General features: G+C 46.8%; 3 protein-coding genes across 4 annotated transcripts in view; 2 read left to right on the top strand and 1 right to left on the bottom strand.

Annotated features, from left to right (window-relative positions):
- Positions 1-754, bottom strand: part of ankfn1a (ankyrin repeat and fibronectin type III domain containing 1a) — a 104,968-nt gene extending 104,214 nt beyond the window's left edge. For both annotated transcript variants that reach the window (XM_026177781.2, XM_080305768.1), the window contains exon 1: positions 620-754. The gene's annotated coding sequence lies outside the window, so the exon portion shown is untranslated. The remainder of the gene's footprint in view (positions 1-619) is intronic.
- A 1,688-nt stretch (positions 755-2,442) lies between these two features.
- LOC113027629 (uncharacterized) lies at positions 2,443-8,894 on the top strand. The gene is made up of 8 exons (XM_026177262.2): positions 2,443-2,784; positions 3,239-3,350; positions 3,558-3,768; positions 3,867-3,954; positions 4,032-4,123; positions 4,210-4,374; positions 7,400-7,491; positions 7,626-8,894. Exons 1-8 carry the CDS (start codon positions 2,737-2,739, stop codon positions 7,736-7,738), a joined length of 921 nt encoding a protein of 306 aa, XP_026033047.2. The 5' UTR covers positions 2,443-2,736; the 3' UTR covers positions 7,739-8,894.
- A 3,256-nt stretch (positions 8,895-12,150) lies between these two features.
- On the top strand, positions 12,151-17,095 carry LOC113027938 (transmembrane protein 100-like). Its single transcript, XM_026177785.2, has 3 exons — positions 12,151-12,347; positions 12,857-12,965; positions 14,619-17,095. The coding sequence occupies exon 3, from the start codon at positions 14,662-14,664 to the stop codon at positions 15,136-15,138; it is 477 nt and encodes a 158-aa protein (XP_026033570.1). The 5' UTR covers positions 12,151-12,347; positions 12,857-12,965; positions 14,619-14,661; the 3' UTR covers positions 15,139-17,095.
- The last annotated feature ends 1,468 nt before the right edge of the window (positions 17,096-18,563 follow it).

Here is an 18,563-nt window from a genome sequence, read left to right as displayed (position 1 = left end):
AGCTAACATTAGAATAGAATAATCCTTTAATTGTCCCACAAGGGGACAATTTGGTTCAGCTTGTAATGCTTTGTTCATGCTGTTAGCTAGCATAGTGGAAAAACTAGTTAATGGAGAGCCAGCCATGTTGTCATGGCAACCAATGGTACCACTGTATGTGTAAAACAGGCTAATTTAAAGTCTAATTTCTAAACAGGCTAATTTAAAGTCTGTTTAGAAAGAAGAAACGTTTCCGGTGAATTTTCATCTAATCTGAAGACTTTTAGTCACGTTTACTCTCGGTGGTCTCAGCCTACGCTTACAGGACTACAACTTGTCAGCTTGTAGTCCTGCTTTGCTAATCTTGGTTGCTGTTAACGTTGCCAGGGAAACCTGAGGGCTCAACCATTACTGCGACCCCTCGCTGCCTTTTTTAGTAATTACTTGAATTTGAGGAGTTATCCGAAGTTTCCCGGTAACTGTCTGTGAACGTGCGCTCGCGTGCGTCAAACACGGCGCAGCTGCGCGACCACACGTGGCTGATCAGCGGCGCGAGCAGGAAGCACCGGCGGGAGTGATTAACGCCGACTTCCTGTCAGCAAACGCTGCCCAAACAGGCCGATGTTCGCGCAAACTCTACCGTCTCTGTCCTCGCTCTGCTGCGCGCGGGTCCTCCTCTTCTTCTTCCTCTCCTTCTTCCTCTTCGGCTCCCAGCACAGGAACATCTGCTCAGGCCGGGATCCCGCCTGGAAACGTGTCTTTGTCCTGCCCCGTGTAAAACATCCCAAAATACAGGCAGCCAGGCCGGAGCGGCTCACATTTCACTGCGGTCAACTCTGCGCACATCTGGAGCACGGCCGGGCCTCAATACTGCTGCGACTGCCACTCAGACAGCCAGAGCCCAATTAACTGGGAGGAGTGAGGAAGAGGGGCCCAGGGAGAGATTCAGTATCTCCCGGTTCATCTGTTTACTTCAGCTGGAGGAGGGACAGACAGGAGGAGGAGGGGATAAAGGAGGACCGAAGGATGAAGTTAAGGACGGAGGAAAGAGGAACTGAGACCACAGCAGGGAGTAAATTAAAGGAAGAAGATGAAGGGGAAAGCAAAACAAAACATGGAAGAAGTTATCAAAGGGAAGAAATCACAAAGAGCAAAGAAGGGAGGAATAAAGGAATGAGGGAGAAGAAACAAGGATGGATGGAAGGACAAAACAAAATTTAAAAAAAGAGGAATGCAGGGAAAAGTACCAGATCAAAGAAAAAGACAACATTAACTGAAAGGAACAAGCAGGGAAGGAAAGATTTGTAAAGAAACAAGGAGAGGAAGTAGGATGAGTTCAAGGAAGGCAGAAACGAATTGAAAGGAAAGGAAGGAAGGACAAATTTAAAAGAAAGAATGAAATGGAATAACAGACAGACGTGAGGAGGGGGGGCTATGAAGTGAAGGAAACAAAGATGTGAGACAAAATGTATGGGCAAGGACAGAAATGAGTCAAAAAGAAGGAAGGAAAGAAAAGGAAGCAGTTAAGCCACAAATGATGGGATGCAAGTAAAAAGGGAAAGAGGAAGGATTGAAGAAAGGAGAAAAAAGGGATTAAAGGAGGAAAGAGATGAGAAAGGACATGTGGGGGAAATCCAAACTAAGTTAAAGAAGGAAATAAGGAAGGTCACGAGGAAATGGAAGAAAATGAATGATAAGTAGAAAAGGAATAAGAACGTGGAGTATGAAGGCATTAAACCCCACGAAAGAAAGGAAAGAGGGACAAGAGGAAAACTGTAAGGGTGGATGGAGGTACAAAAAAGGGAGAAAATAAATAAAACCTGAATGATGATAAAAGGTAATGAAGGAGAAGGAAACAATAAAGGAAACGGCACACACACTGAATCTGTGGGAGGAACAAAAAGTGAAGAAATAACTGACAAAGAAGGAATGAAGGAAAGGTGGAGTGGGTGGGAGGGTGTGAGGAGATAAGAGCGGGCAGGAAGGAGGCTGAATGTTTGCTGTAATCATCCCCAATTTAAACAAACAGCCTCTACAGGTCGAGATACTCGAGTACTCGCCCCCCCTCTCCCTGTCACATGCCTGAGTTTGTAATGCTGAGCGTTTGCTCACGCTGAGCCCAACGCTCAGGCTGCTCAACACTCAGTTTATCACAGTTTGTTCCCCTCGTGGGTCTGTATGATGTCATAGAGAGGGGATGTCCATATCTGGCCTCGCTGATGGGAAACCCCACCTGAAGCATGCAGCAGCTTTTGTAAAAGAAAACCCAGGAACAAACCTGCTTTGAGTGTATTGGCTCAGGGGGAGGAGCTAACAGCGTCCCTCTTTAGGCAGTGGGTGAACAGTGGTGGTGATGACACCGAGGCCCAGAATAAGAGAAGGGGATTATTAAGAACTGGGGTTGGTGCAAAGCCACTCTAGCAGAGAGCTGAAATAAGCAGGTTTTGCATTTCCGATGGGATGCTTTCAGTGGGTTCCACCCTGAACGCAACCCTGTCCACCTGCAGGGGGCGTGGCTCAAAGCAGTGAAGCATTTGTTTTCATCACTTTCTCTTGATTCTCATTTAAATTATTTTTTTGGAAAAACACATAAAATCATTCACTGTCATGTTTGAGCATCTTCGTCTCCTAGCAACAGACTCCTGTCTGAATCTTTTTGGATGTAAACAATCAACTTCACACTAAACCTCTGACAGTACGTTTATTTTTGGCTCGCTGTTATTACTGGGTTTGATCGCTGAGGCTTCCTCCTGCATCATGGACGAGTCTGCGTTGGAGCGATACTTCGATGAGTTCATCGCTAACGTGAGTTTTCATTTTTTCAGCTGCTGGTTTAAAAATCAAACCGGTAAACTGCCGCATTTCAGACCTGAAAATCAAACGTGGAGAAAATTTCAACTCTGGTCCACTCGTCTTCACAGAAGTGATTGAATCCAGACACAAGCCTGTTAAGGTCACGCCAAAGTGTATCTTTAGATGATGATGTGCTGCAGTCGTCACAGACTATATACTGAAACTAGCCAGCTAACCTGCTAACTACTAACAGCTGGGTGTTAAACTTTAACCTGACACCACGGTGAACAGTGACCAGTCGTTTCGCTGGAGAGGAATTCAGACCATTTTTGAGTTGGACTGATTTCAGGATGTGAAGGTTGGACCTGGAGTTATCGACACTGAGCTTGTTCATTTCTGGACACCACACAGAGCAGAAACATGTAGCACCACGTTAGCACATAGGCAGATTCTCTTCTTGCTGCAGAACCCCAGGAGGACAGAGGATGTCAGCGAGGAGGTCGGCGAGGAGGAGCTGTTTTTCAAGTTATTGCCTGATGAGCTCCTGACACTGAACACGGTCACCTGTGACGATGCAGGTACGACAACAGAGCCGACAACACTCTGCACACGGTGCGATCATGACTGGGTGGAGCGCTGAGCAGTGACCGAGCTGCATCCATATACTGTTAATCCATAACTGCTAATTAGCACTTAGTGACAGTTGGTTTTGGAGCCTCGAGTGGACGTCAGAGGAACTGCAGTTTGTGGTACTTTCAGCTCTGCTGCTCTTGTTCGTGCCTCAGACAGGCTCTGTAAGAAGGAGGATCGGACTGCAGAGAGCGGGATCGCCGGCACGCAGTCACGAGACAGCAGCTCCCAGAATTCCTCAGCAGAAGCTAAGCCCACGTGTGCGTCCTCCTCGTCTGAACTGAAGGCCCTTCCTGTTAAACCCGGGACCCCGGAGGACCCTGAGACACTGAAGGAGAAGTCGTCGAATCTCGCCCCAGTGATATGGTATCACCGCAGAGATCACAGTCTGCTTCTGTCCAATGACGGCTCTGCGGCTTGAACACGCAGCTGTGACTCTTGTGTTTTTATGTGTTTGCGTGCAGTAACGTCATCTCCACAGTGGACCTGGGCTGCTGTTTGGACCTGAAGTTCATTGCTCGCAGGATGTGGAACGTGCAGTACAAACCACAGGTGCAGAGACCTGAACGCGTGATCTACGTGAAGACATAATAAGCCCGGCACTGGTTTTCATTCTTGCTGTTTTTCAGTATTTCACAGGGATCATCGCTAGGATCCGGGAGCCAAAAGCAACAGCGACCATCTTCCGAACTGGGAAAATCATCTGCCTGGGAACCAAGAGGTTTGTCTGGATTCACATCTCCTCAGACTATGGTGCAGCACGGTGGGTTTCCAACCATCTCCTTGCTTCCTCTTTCTTTTAATAAGTGTGGAGGAGTCGCGCCTGGCGGCCAGGAAGTTTGTCCGCAAACTGCAGAAGTTTGGCTTTCCCGTGCACTTCCTCAACTTTAAGATCCAGAACATTGTAGCCTACTGCCAGACCTTTCCAGTGGATTTAGCAGAACTGCAGAAGGTCCACAAAGGGCAGTGCAGGTCAGGAGATAAGGACTCTGAGTAGAGGCTAGACCCAAACAGGGATGCAGGTTTGAAGCCCAACTTTGAGCACATCACGTGTCAGTCAACGCTACTCTGTGCTAGATCAGGGGTGTCAAACTCAAATACACAGTGGGCCAAAATTCAAATCTGGAACAAAGTCGCGGGCTAACATTAATATTTATTTAAAAAAATTCTTCCTCCAGATATGAGAATGAATCTTTTCTTATGGACTCGAACACGTTTTGCTGAAAAACTGAATATGGAACAAGCAAAGCTTAATACTAAACAATATATATATAAGCTGGATAATACCAGTAGGCCAGCTCTGATAGTCATTTGGTATGGCTTCGCAGGCCAAATGTAATTAGGCTGCGGGCCAAATTTGGCCCGCGGGCCAGAGTTTGACACCTATGTGCTAGATGATCTGAGACAGATGCTGACTGATGGCACTTGCTTTCAAATTTTGTTGAATATGAATCCCATTTTCTTCGGTCCCCGTGACGATGCTTTAAAGAACTTTAAAGTGGTTCAACACATGATGTGAAATGTGCAGTCACGGATACTTTGAAGCACTTGTGAAGAAAAGATGTAGACAGCATGCAGTGCTGGGGAGTAACGGAGTATTCAAAATACAAAATATGAGTAACTGTATTCTGTTACACCCAAATGGAAAAGACATATATAAATCTTATAAAATTTGTGTCTGTCTTGTGTGAAACCTGTATGAAAAGCATATAAGAGTGAAAACAAATATAAGATCCCTTGAAAAATTATATAATGAAACTTGTATGTTTTGGATACTTACTAAAACAATGTATGAAAGTAATCAGAAAGTGGCCACTTTCATGAGTAATCACATATAAGTTTTTACTATTTCTTTTCCATATGGGCAGTTACTGTTTAAAAAGGTGGTATTCAGTTACTTTGGTTCAAGGTTCAAGGTTCTTTATTTGTCACATGCATAGTTATACAAGTATAACACACAGTGAAATGTAGCCTGACACGCTCCTCGACATGTGCAAAAATGGGGGGGTGTAGAGCAAGAACATTATATATATATATATATATATATATATAGTATATACACTGGGTGAATGTGCAGTAGTAGCAGCAAGCAGGTGAATTCTGTACATTAATAAGAATAGACATCTGACTATTTTACAGGATAGACAATATAAACATATTTAAAATTAAAGGAATTGAAATGTACATTGTGCCTTGGTTTAGTGTCTGGAAGAGTCCTGTCTCAGTCAATTATAGATGATGTGAGAGGGCGGGTGTGTGTGTTTAGGGCACGGATGGCTTGGGGATAGAAGCTCCTCTTGAGTCTCTCTGTCCTTGCCCGGAAGATGCGGAACCTTCTACCAGATTGCAGAAGCTGGAACAGTTTGTTGCCAGGATGGGACGGGTCCTTCAGTATCTGCTCTAGTCCGGCATCTCCTGGTGTAGGTGTCCTGAAGCGGGGGGAGAGCAATCCTGCAGCAGCGTTCTGCTGTACGGATCACTCTCTGGAGAGCTTTTTGGTCCTTCACACAGCTGTTCCCGAACCACGATGTCATGTTCTGTGTGAGGATGCTCTCCACAGCGCCTGTATAGAAAAGCCTGAGGATCTTTGGAGAGACCCTGAACTTCCTCAGTTGTCGTACTTTGTTGAAATAAATGGATTACACTCGGTCTTTTTCTTTGGTGGTAATTCCACGCCGGTGGAAACCCAAACAAAACGCGCATTAAGAGGCTCTAATGCCCGAGTCTCAATCTCACGCCCCACGTCACCCCTACTTGCAGCCGCATAATGACGTGAAGAAATATTTTTTAAAATTATTGTTCCAAAAATGATTTAACCTCCTGAGACCTGAACTCTTTCATGGCATGCAGTTTTCTTTGCTATTTGGGTTGATTGGGACCTAAAGAATGTAAAAACAAAGAATTACCAGATTTTCTTTTTCCTAATTTTTGTTTTTGAGAAAAATGAGATCCACATATGAGGACATTTGTTTCAAATTTTGATAGAACAGCGGCAGCATAATGTCCTCGTAAGTGCATATCAGGCCCTTGTAGAGAAAAATGTGATGTCCACACATGTGGACGCCAGGTCCTAGGAGGTCAATATGAAGGCAATAGGCAGAGTGTTACAGGCATAAAGCATGCAGCCTCATGGGCAGTGTGGCCCAGCTGTGAGTAAGCTGTTAAGACTCGGCTGTACGCTGTGTTCATGTTTTACTCTGAAACAATAAGCTCCGTTGCAGCAGCCTTTCAACGCCTCTCTCTGTCTCTCGCTAGCAAAGTCGACCCAGACAACAAAGTAAAGCTAGTTTCCACTACGAGCCCGACACGAACCCGACGTATCAGCCAGAGGTCCCTTTACTATGGTTCGGAGCCGCAGACCTGTTTTTATATACGCGAGGAATAGTTTTCTATACGAGATCGCTGCAAAAAGTGCAGCCTTACCTAATGTCCACCTACTGTTACTCATTATATTAAGATTTAAACATCTAGCTGGTGTTGGTGTGGAGAGTAACCTTCAGTAATAGTAATAAATCACATTCATGTAGTTGTAAAAAGCTTGATAATATATTAAGTAATCCAAAGTATTCAGAATACGTTACTCACATTCAGTAACGCAATGGAATACGTTACAAAATACATTTTGGGGCATGTAATCTGTAATCTGTAGTGGAATACATTTTAAAAGTAACCTTCCCAACACTGACAGCATGGTCAGTAAATTAGAATTAATGCCATTTTTTGCAGACACCGTAGTGGGAAAGTTCCCAGAATCATCCCGGGCACAGTTCAGTCAGACTGGATAGTAAACGCTTCTAAACTGGCCAGCTCCCACTGAGCCCTGGAGTCGTTTTTCTCCAATATTTCTCTCCCAGTGTGTCTGCAGCAGCCTGTGTTTCGTTGCATGCTACGTAGGAGATCGCTAAACTGTGGAGTGTGTCCTGAAATGATTGTGGAAGGTTTTAGTTTCTACGTCGTGGAAACTGTGAGGTTTTAGTCTGTGTTCTTCTTTCTACAGTTATGAGCCAGAGTTGCATAACCGCCTCATCCTCAACCCGATTACCGGCATCAGAGTGTCCTTCATTTCGGCTGGGTGCATAAATGTGTGCGGTGAGCTTGTCCACACGTCACAGTTCAATTAAAAATGCTGCCCTGTGGTGAAAACTGACTGAAAAACTGACCTTTGACTTTTGTGGACGTCATCATGAGTGTGTGTCCATGAAATATCCTGTGTTACACTCCAGGAGCTAAAACCAGGGCTGAGGTCGATGCAATCTTTCAAACCATCTGCAGAATCCTGAGAGAGTACAGGTGGGAGCGAACATGCAGCGGAGCTTTGATTTCAAAGCCAAACTGATGTTAGAGGCAGACATGAATAAACTGACGCATGAGCGCCACTGCACTCCACTGTAGTTCCTGATTGCACCACTAGATGTCAGCACGGCTGCAGGCCGCTCTCAGTCAGTGGTTTAGAGACGTGCAGCTCTCGCCGTGTACCTCGTGTGTGTTTGCATTACTCACTCACAGGTGAGGTCAGGATCACCTGAGAATGAGCAGGAGGCCTCTGGGTGGACGTGACCTGCTGCTCGTCCATCAGAACGGCCAAAACAAGAGTGAATAACACGTCACTGCATCCTGATATCCTCTTAAACAGGTTCGTTATTTACAACCTGCCCTTCATTACATCACTCAACATTCAGTCGGCATGGAGCTCAGATTGGACGGTTTGGGGGTTTGATCGAGTTTCCGTCATAGTGCATGCTGGGAAGTCTACTGAGATCGGCCTCGTTACCTGACGTTTTACTTTGGTGGGCGTGGCTGTGAGCCTCACCTTTCCTGAGGTGGCAGGAGGTCAGATTCACGATGAGTCATGAAAACGCGTCGTTTGGTGTGTTCTCTGTGACCCGCTGACCGCGGGGATGGAGGCCCTTCCTGTCGTGTCTCCAGGGCTGCATCAGGAGGTGAGGTCATCCGGCCGCTGACACGCCCAGTCTGCATGAAAGCAGTGAATTATGGGAACACTTTCTCTCCTCTGAGCCTCTACGTGCTCTTCCTCCACTCACCGTCTGAGGCTCTCAGTCAGTTTCATCTTTTTTTGAGTTTCACATTTTGAAATTTCTTTTTCAGGTTTTTTGGAACAGCGACTGCTCATCGTGTGCTCGTGACCTCCTCGCCTCTTTGTATTTGATCTGCTCGAGCTGTTCGCATCCTGTCACTCTTGCTCCATTTGGCTCATGTCTTTCCCTCTCTAATAACATCCTCGACTTCCTCTGATCCTAATAATACCAAACAACAATCGTCCTGACACTCACACTTCCTGAACTCCCCACTCTCTCTCTTTCTTCTTCGACATCGATGCTCCGTGTTTGCTTCTCTGGTGGAAACGAGCTGAAAGTCATGTTTGAAAGTGTGAAAGTTTTTTTCTGTCCTTGTTTCCATTCTGTGTCCAAACAGGTTATTATGTAACAATTCTGTTAACATGGAAAACAAAATAAAGTCATAGAGGAAATGTGCTCAGTTTGGGTATTTTTTAATTTATTATCACAAACTGCCTGATGAGCTTATTCAGAGTCGCTGCTTTTTAAAAGTTTTGTTTATATATTATATTGCCTCTGACATTTACCACAAGCTCAAACTAGAAATCCCACTCGGGAGACTGAAACTAAAGGGAATGTTTAAAAACATTTGAAATGAATGAAAATAAAAATAAGAAAACAAACAGTAATAAAGCTTGTCTGAACAGAACAAACTGTCTGTTTTCTCCACAAAATCCAAATGTCTAAAAAACAGAAACATTTTTTGAATGAATCCACGTTTCTGAACTGAGCCGGCAGCAGGAGGAGGTCGGGGTCGATGGAGGACATAAAAAGACCTTCAGTGACGGCGTTTCATGTTTTTCTGAGTTCTGCAGCTGTAAAGTCTGACAGTTAAATTCAACCCAACAATCATATGACCCCCTATGAGCAGCACTTTGGTGACAGTGGGAAGGAAAAACTCCCTTTTAACAGGAAGAAACCTCCGGCAGAACCAGGCTCAGGGAGGGGCGGGGCCATCTGCTGTGATTGGTTGGGGTGAGAGAAGGAAGACAGGATAAAGACATGCTGTGGAAGAGAGACAGAGGTTAATAACAGATATGATCCAATGCAGAGAGGTCTGTTAACACAGTGAGTGAAGAAGAAACACCCAGTGCATCATGGGAATCCCCGGCAGCCTACGTCTATTGCAGCATAACTAAGGGAGGATTCAGGGTCACCTGGTCCAGCCCTAACTATATGCTTTAGCAAAAAGGAAAGTTTGAAGCCTGATCTTACTGTCCTGATGAGCGCTGAAGGGAAAGTTCATTTAGATAAAGCTTCCAGATCTCTGCCCAAACAAGAGCCTGGAGGCCGTCTGACCACGAGCTGCAGATATCAGAATCATCATCTCCTATTGACTGAAACAGGCTGTTTGAGCTCCTGTCTCTTTACCCTCCTCCAAACACACTTTGTTCTGATTGGCCATCTTCTGGAAGCCTGCTGATGGAGAAAGTTATCTGAGAGGTTATGTGACTGTCAGGTGACAGCAGGACATCAGGCTGGACCAAATGCAGGTAAGAAGGAGCTCACCACACAGTGAGCATTTAAACTGAGTCCAACAAGTACTTTTTGAAGTTTTCTCCAGTGAATTATCAGAAAACCTGTGGATGCCATTAAGTTCCTGCTCCTCAGTGCTTTGAGGCCATTCAGTGGTTAGCGTTAGCTTCTGGTTTACTTCTGCACACCTGCATGTGCAAAATGCCTTCATGGAAAATTCAGACTCCACAAGTTTTTTCTTCGTCCTGTTTCCAGGCTTCAGCAGTTTGGCCGGCCTCGCGGGGCCGCTGCTGTGACTGCACACTTTTAGTCAAAAGGGGTTTTTTTTAGCAACTGGGAGCTGTGAAGGTCCAAAAATGCAAAGTCAACTTTTCCACTTTGTTGTGAGCCAAACAACATCAGCATGTAGGATTACAAAGCACACCTGTATTCACAGGAAGGAAAGCACGAACTCGGAGCTGTGAGCTCCAATAGCTGCTAACTCACCACTTTACATGCACGGCCTGCAGCCATCTGTTGTACAGAGGAAGCACGGGAGGACGTCTCCGGAGACTCGGATCCAAAGCAAATAGCTCACATCATCCCTGACCCAGAAACGGATCTGGGAAGGAAGTGATTTAGCACTCGGGCGCCGTGCCTGGACGAGTGTCCCAAAGGTCAGGAAGAAAAATCAATCAACCTCCGAGGCTTCATTAGACACTTCATTTCGCCCCGATTGCTTTATCTGAGCAGGAAACGAGAACTTAAATCACTTCCACACGAGCTGAAGCTGAGACTTTAAGTCGTCTTCTCGTCCACAGGTCATAAAACTGATCTAGAAGCAGGAAAGTGCCTGTGTCAGATTTACGAAGCAGTTTACTGTAAAAATCTGTCATGGTGAAGTTTCACAGGCAGGCAAAAGCCTCATCTCCACTCCCGTCTTTACCCGTGAGTCAGCACAAATGCTGAACCCAAACTGCACATGTGGGAGTCTGAGATGCTGTGAAATGACCCACATCAGGCAGGGTTCTCCTCTCTTGGTCTCAAGGCCCCCCTGTTCCGATTCAAAGGGCTCATCGGGGGGCTGAGGCCCTGCTGCGACCCCTCATCAGCAAACGCCTTTGCAAAAGTCTTTCAAGGGCTGAAAATAAGGCCAGATGTTCCCAGCTGCTCTCAGCAGGTCACAGACTGAAGTCGCTGCCGTCTCAGAGGAGAAGCTGACATTCCTGCAAATAAAAATAAGGAGCTGCTTTTTGTCTGAACTGTAGCATCACATGAAAGCCGAACAGGCCACACGTGTCCACACTCAGACATCCGTCCTGCTGCAGCAATCCTAAAAAAGCTGTTCTCTCTTCCTCTCCTGGTTGGAGACAAACTTTATCCTGCAGTCAGCAGAACGCAGCAGACTCAAGTGCATCTGAACTTTTCCTTTCTCCTAATGTGGGCTGCACCTGCATCTCATGAGCTTGCTGTTCCAGATGTTGACCTGCAGACTTCCATGAGGTCAGAACCACAACCACCTGCTGACAGCCAATCACGTAACCCGCTAACTAACTTGGAAAATAAATAAACCTGCACAGGTGCGGTCTGTCGCTCCCTCAGTGTGTCTGAAAACGCACAACAGCAAAGTAGTGCCAAAAACTCTCAGACCTGTACACGGATAACCAAACATATGATTTCTTACTGCCTCACAGAGCTATGATGTGGGAATTCGACTTTATTTCAATTTATGCTTTATTTTAAGGAAAATTCCAGTTTCCTTTAAAACACGTTATTAACATAATTTAGGTTTCGTCTTGCAGCGAATGAGCTGAACATGAAGTAAAACGGTGCACACGTCAGGATCATCATCATCAATCTCACATTTTTAATAAATAATCAAGTATGTAGAAGTATTATTAGTGCAGCTGTGGCATAAAGCTTGCAGGAGGCAGTCTCATCCATTTGTTAAGCACTGTGAAAAAATAAATTATTGCTGTATTAAAAATGTTGTTGAATATGAAGATACCATCTTGTAAATAAGATGCAATCAGTGTGAAACTAGCACTGAATGAAACATCCACAGCTCGCTGCACCCATGTTAGGTCGTTATCTTTGCTTTGCGCCACGATGATGATTCACCCACATTAGCATTTAGGATTATGTGACATACGGAAGAAATATGGCGTGCAAGCAAGTCGCATTCCTTTAGTTAATAAGTTGAATACGTGACTGAGTTTGAGCCTTTCAGGCCCTGTGGTCATGTCCGGACGAGCGTGGACGTGAGTCTGTTCAGACGGTAAACAAAGTTCAGCTGATTGGTCCCAGATGTTAACACGAGTTTGCAGCTGCAGCATGGAGGCTCCCGCGCTCGCTGCCGATGTGGAGGAGCTTTAACTCCGGGGCGGAGGTCCTCTGGAGGAGTCTGCAGTCCCAGTAAGTAATGGTAACCATCAGGTTTTTTCATCATGCGTGCATTATTTTTCACTTTAGGTGAGTATTGTATTTATTAGTCACACTTTCCAACTGCCTCTTCAGACCTGGAAGCTACGTCTTAACCCTCGTTTGATCCTGGCAGTGCCGTTTCACATGACACGTTTGGGGCTCATCTGTAGCTGGACAAACGTGACCAGGCTCTGGACAGGTGTGTTTCAGTCACAGGTGTAAGAAGGTGACGCCTTTTTAGAGTCAAACAAGTCAGAGCAAAGAAAACCAGCAGCCTTTTCAGATTCCAGATGTTAGCCTGTGTTTTAAAGACAAATGTGGGAGTAGCTGTGGTGTCAATGCTGCAGAGCTGACAGACAGGAGAGCAGCTGAAGGAAGGAAAGAGTTAAACCTCTGCTTCCTCCTCGGGTAGGAGGTGGTATGGAGGGGTGGGTGTGGCGGCGGTGGTGGGGGACCTCTTCTTCTATTGATAGCCACGTTCCCCCCGTTTATTCCTGCAGTGAGGACGATGCAGAGCAGCGAGCCAGAGGAGGCTCCACGCCGAGGAGACCCCGACCTGCTCAGACTCAAACCGGCGCTCTGAGGGATGGACGGCTGCTCGCTGACACAGTAAGTGCTCCCAGCTTTCCCGTCTCCACACAATCACAGCAACAGCCGGGACTGTTTAGTCACGCAGGCTGCTGGAATGTCGGGAAAGTCCTGATTTCAGGGAGGAACGTTAAAGCCTCGTCCTCTCTCTGTGGAAGTCAGGCTGCAGGAACGACTGTCTGCATTTTTAAAGCTGCTTCTTCTGGGATTTTATTTTTCTTGAAGCAGATTTCATTTGACACTGTGTGCTGTTGTATCAATAATAATGTTATTTCTGCAGCGCAGCAGCTTTCAAACACAGTCACAGACGGTCTGTGTGTTGCAGCTCCAGCAGTGAGTCAGTCCCCACAGACTCACACGTTCATTTCCCCTTCATCACACCTGTACGGGGGAGGAGAGGCGGCTGTAACGCACCTGTGTAAAGGTTTGACAGGTGGGAGGTGACAGCTTCAGGCTCATGTAGTCTCAGGCAGTGTCTTTACCTTACAGTAACGAGCACCTCCAGGCGACCGTTGTTGTGAGCTGCTCCATACAAACCAAACTGACCTCTGCATGTGACATTACCTGACCAATAACCTGGCTGCTGTGAGGTCACTGCACACAAACAGAGAAGCAGACGGTCACAGCTTCAGCTCTTTCAGGTTTGCGGCATTCGATCGTGCGCAGCGGTCTGAGCTCTGCACTCTGATTGGACCGCTGCAGAGGGCCGAATCTGCTGTGACTCCTGGAAAGGTTGCGTTAACACACCTGAACCATTCAGACCAGCAAACCACCAAAACGTCTACTTCTGTAGAGACGCTCTCTCCCACGAGGATCAATCAGTTAATCATCATTAGCAGCTCTCGTGGCTACTTACCCTCTAAGTGCTGGTGAGGACGGCCTTCTTTCACACACTCGGTGTTGTTGTTCTATATCAGAACATTTTTAAGATGATTTTTTTGTCATGTCCTCTCACGCCCTTTCCAATCAAAAATGATTCAGTTAGAGATCTTTTATCTCTGATCCAGTATTTCCACATATTTCTGCAGTGATTTGGTGTGAGCTGTTCGGTGTGGCAGCCGTAGAGATGTCTGCTTCTCTGGACTATGGCAGGTCTGAATGACACCGCTCTGCTCAGAGCATCTCTCACAGTCACTCCAACGCGTCTTAATGAAAACGAGCTGAGCTGCAGCAGAAAAAGTCGTTGATTAGGAGTGAAAATAATGAGGTTACAGCGGGGCCGGGCCCTCGTTACGCCTTGCATCATTTCCTGTGATCTTTCACTTTCAGGCCACTCTCAGGCTGCCCTCCCTCTGCCTCACGTTAAGGCTTCGTTTACAGCAGAGGCTCTCGCTTCCGCTCGGAGAGACAGATGTCGCCACAAAGTGTGCCAGCGCCTCAACGAGCCGCTGACGCGTTGTAACATTTAATCTGTGAAAGTCGTTAGTTTGGCCTCGTTTCCACTCGAGCTCTGACCCAGCGACCCGCGTGATCCCAACCTGGTGCTGCACACATGGTCAGAGGCTGAAGTCAGGTGACCGTGAAGGGAAGGAGGCGTTGATGTGTAGCAGCTGTTTATCTTCTTGGCTGATGGTTTTAAACCAGCTGTGGAATAAAACAAAGTGTAACAATATCAGACATAAACGATGCTTTAATGTCTTTGATGTAACCAAAAACTTATTTCTGACTTCACAGCTAGCTGTTCTCTGATTGGCTTATCCCTGACACCTGCATCAAGATGGCTCACCTGTTCCTCGCCAGCAAGATCACAATGCCCGATGACCTCCACAGCAAAGGTGGCGGTGGCAGGGTCCCCCGGAGCGCCATGAAGGTGCCGCCGTCCATCTCCGCCGAGAAGCTGAGCCGGGACAAGCCCAGGAAGGATCGTAGAGTCGTCGTGACAACGCACGTCCCGCATGTCAATGAAGTCCAGCTTACAGCGGCGACGGGCGGCGCCGAGATGTCCTGCTACCGCTGCACCATCCCGTTCGGCGTGGTGGTCCTCATCGCTGGCATTGTGGTGACGGCGGTGGCCTACACCTTCAACTCCCACGGGTCCACCATCACGGTGCTGGGACTGGTGCTGCTGTCTGTCGGGCTGGGGCTGCTGGGCGCCAGCGCCATCTGCTGGAAGGTCCGACAGAAGAAGAAAAAGGACAAGCGACGGGAGAGCCAGACCGCCCTCATGGCGAGCCACGGGTACTGCGTGGTCTGAGCTCAGACCTCTGAAGTGAATAACAACACAAACTAACAGGATTTGAGACGCTTTACAAACTGCAGAGACCTCGCTGTGCTGTTTCCTCCTGCAGCTGACGCGAGGACAGCCGCAGATGTGAACGACGAGCAGAGCGAAGGACGCGTCTCGGACAAAACATTACTAATGGAGACGCCTTCATCAGCTGGAGGTGTTGGATGAGGAAAAGCTTGCTTTAGTGCTGACACAAAGAGATAAATAACACGTCATTAATTTTACAAATATGCTGATAAACCAATTTTTCAAGCAGAAATTCAGAATATTTTCAGGTCCCAGCTCCTCAAATCTGCCTGATTTCTCTGATTTATCTGTCATCGAGGTTCTGGAGTACAAACATGTGAACCTCCAAACACCCACCCTGCACTGGGGGCCCATTAGAGGAGCCCTGAGCCCAGACAGGTGACCCGGTGGGTGTTCAGAGGTCTGGGTAACAAAATCAAAGCCCCTCAGGTTTATTGTTGGAGCAGGTAAATGGATTCGATCTAATTATTGCCAAAACATAAATTTTCTCAAAGACATAACTTAGCACGTTTGTAGTTTCCACACAGGACACGTTAGGATTACGGCTGATGCTTTTATTCTGAAAGTACCTGCAGCTGTTTTAGTGACATGAACCTTTAAGTGTTTGGCTTCAAAAAAATAAGATTTTGGATAATATGAGTGTTTAGTTGACAACTTCTTAAAACTCATTTATGATGCACAGTATCTAACTAAAGCTGCTAATAAGCTATAAAAGACATTTAAAGGTACTCTAACGTATACGTTTCTCTGAGTTTGTAGCTCTCGTCGGTCTAATTTGTGGCCTCTGACGTTTCCCCGGGATACACAGAGCATTCCTTCGGGACATGTCATCATGGTTTGATGTTTCTGGGTGAGACTGTGTTTCCCTCTGATGTTGGGTTCAGACTACAGGGAGCGTCGGATTAGATGGTTTTGCGTCACATTGGGTCATTAACATGTCACGAACATAAAGATGACAATCATCGCTGCTCGCTGTGTTTCACAACCTGATAAAAGTCTCTGCACACGAGGACCGAGGGACCAACACAAATGTAATCATGTGCCGTGGCGTGCACGGCAGAGCTCTCAGACCGCCGAGGACGACTTATCTGTGTTTCCGTCTGAATCTGAAAACCCGTTAAAAACCCACGAGGCGACTCAGGGCGGAGTCTTAACGAGATTAATGAATGACGTGAGCAGATCGCTATCCCAAACTCAAACCGGACTCCATGATGTTCTCCATACAAACAACGTGAAGAAAAACAACCTCCTCGCCAATTTATCCTGTAAGACGTTTATGTCAGATTTTGCTGTAATTGGAATTCTTGAGTTATGGTCGTAACGGCGAGTTGGACCTTTATCGCTAAATTAAGTGCTAACAATTCCCATCCAATCCTGCGATATCACGTTCATAATAATGAAACGCATGCACTACCTGGAAGAATCCGCCTCCAGGCTTCACCTGTCCCCGCCTTAATTGTTTTACATTAGTGGCGCCTTCTTGGAGGTGAAACTTGGTGGAGTTCCTTCTGTGGAGGTGGAGGAGACGAGATCCTCAGAGAAAGAGCTCCGCCTGGCTCGTCCGAGTGTTTCCCACTTCATCCATACTGTGGGATCATTGTGTGTGTCATAAACCATCAGATCTTCCATCTGATGACGTTCGTCAGCGCTTCGCGTCTCTGCGTTGGGGCCGACATCGCTCTATCATGGAGTCTGAACCCAACACGGTGACGTAACTGAGCGACGTGCAGTGCTGAGGTCACAAATAGACCGATTCCTGACATGCATGCTACTCTGTGTGTTTAGTGCACTATGATGCAGATGTATCCACTGTATTAAAGCTGTTTAGCTCCTATTTATTCTGTTGGTGGACGTGTTCGTGTAAAATATTTGTTCTATTAAAGTCAGCCAAACCACACCACTGCTCTTGCATTTACTCACCGAGGATCTGCTTTGCAGAGCAGGTTTGAGACACGCTGCGGGGCTAAATTTAGCCATGTTTATGTTGCCTAGCATCGAAAAAGACACACAGCCAGTTAATAAAGTGAGGAAGGGCTGGGCGGGGGAGTCAGGGTTGCATCATCTGGACCAGAGCTGGTGGTGGCGGTGATGACGGGTAGCGGTTACAACACGTTGTCACTTGTGCAGTGCTAACTTTATCTCTGCTGGAGTGCAGCATCCTGGGAATGTGGGTGGACTGGGGGGAGGGACTGGAAAGAGAGATGAGGGGGTGCAGAGTGGATCATCGGTCTCATTCTTGAGGACACTTTGGAGGAGGTGCACCGCCTCCTGAGCCTGACGGAAGGTGAAAATAGAAGCGATCTCAGAAGACGTGGACACGTTTAACCCCCCAGCAGCACATCAGCACCTTCCAATGATCACACGTCACTTTCACAAACATGGCCGACAGTTTACCACAGAGGTCGTTACAGCGCCTAAAACCTGCGACCTGCCGTCCTGAAAACACATCAGCTGACACACACAGCTGGTAAAACTCACGTAAAGCATGCTATTCAAACGGCGTCAGCTGGCCGACAGCTTAACTGCATCTGCAAGCTGCTTTGCAACCCAGCTCCTGATTTAACGTCGTGTCTGCTGCTTTGTTCAGTACTTTATCCTATGACACAGCGACTGGCACGACCAAAGTGACTGTCTAAGCTTGCAGTTTCACAGCCTTTGAAATGGTTGCCTTGAAGCCGGGACCAGGTTTGGTTCCTTTCCTCAAAGCTGCTTTGGTGCATCAGAACTGCGATAAGACGGAGCCAGTCTGTGATTGAATGGTGAAGCTGGTATAATCAGGCAATTAATGGCTAAATAACAATGAGATAGAAGAAGTTTTCTAACCAGAATAAAACCAGCTGAGTCGAGTCTCCTGTTGCAGACTGACTCAGATTGATTACACCCTGTTGTCAGCGTTTATAAATTAGGCACTAATTATTACAAACCTGGGCCAGTCTGTCTGAGGACTACGAGTCGACTGATCGTTAGGAGACACGTCGCCTCCCACCAGGCAAGCTTGTTGCATGCTCCTCTTCTCGGTGACCAGGTACAATCGTTTACTGAATCGGTTGAAATAAAAGCAACACATCTGCCAGGTTTTTCTGAGTAACTGAGGGACACGAGTGCAGCGCTTCCCACTCCATGCCTTTCACCTGTAAGTGATCAGCCACGCCTCCCTATTATTGCAGATGAACAGTCGTCTCTGTTGCAGAGTGATGACGTACTGATGGTGACTCCGGTCCGTTGTCTGTCGTCATCTTGGACCTCTGAAGCTGTTCATGTGCAGCATGAAACGTTAAAGTCAGTTTTAAAAACTCGGTGTGACTACAGCCCACAGGCTCAAATATCTCACTAACCTCGTGCAGTGGACGGTCATCTCAGATGTT

This window comes from Astatotilapia calliptera, chromosome 8 (assembly GCF_964374335.1).
Source record: "Astatotilapia calliptera chromosome 8, fAstCal68.1, whole genome shotgun sequence".
Taxonomy (NCBI): Eukaryota; Metazoa; Chordata; class Actinopteri; order Cichliformes; family Cichlidae; genus Astatotilapia; species Astatotilapia calliptera.
Note: the sequence above shows the minus strand (reverse complement) of the source record. Positions and strands in the feature narration are given on the sequence as shown.

Excerpts from the sequence above, each read along its gene's own strand:
- LOC113027629 (XM_026177262.2), top strand. The coding sequence starts at position 2,737 with ATGGACGAGTCTGCGTTGGAGCGATACTTCGATGAGTTCATCGCTAAC. Across the intron at positions 3,769-3,866 it reads AATCTCGCCCCAGTGATATG|TAACGTCATCTCCACAGTGG; the intron begins GTATCACCGCAG and ends GTTTGCGTGCAG. Across the intron at positions 4,124-4,209 it reads ATCTGCCTGGGAACCAAGAG|TGTGGAGGAGTCGCGCCTGG; the intron begins GTTTGTCTGGAT and ends TCTTTTAATAAG.
- LOC113027938 (XM_026177785.2), top strand. The coding sequence starts at position 14,662 with ATGGCTCACCTGTTCCTCGCCAGCAAGATCACAATGCCCGATGACCTC.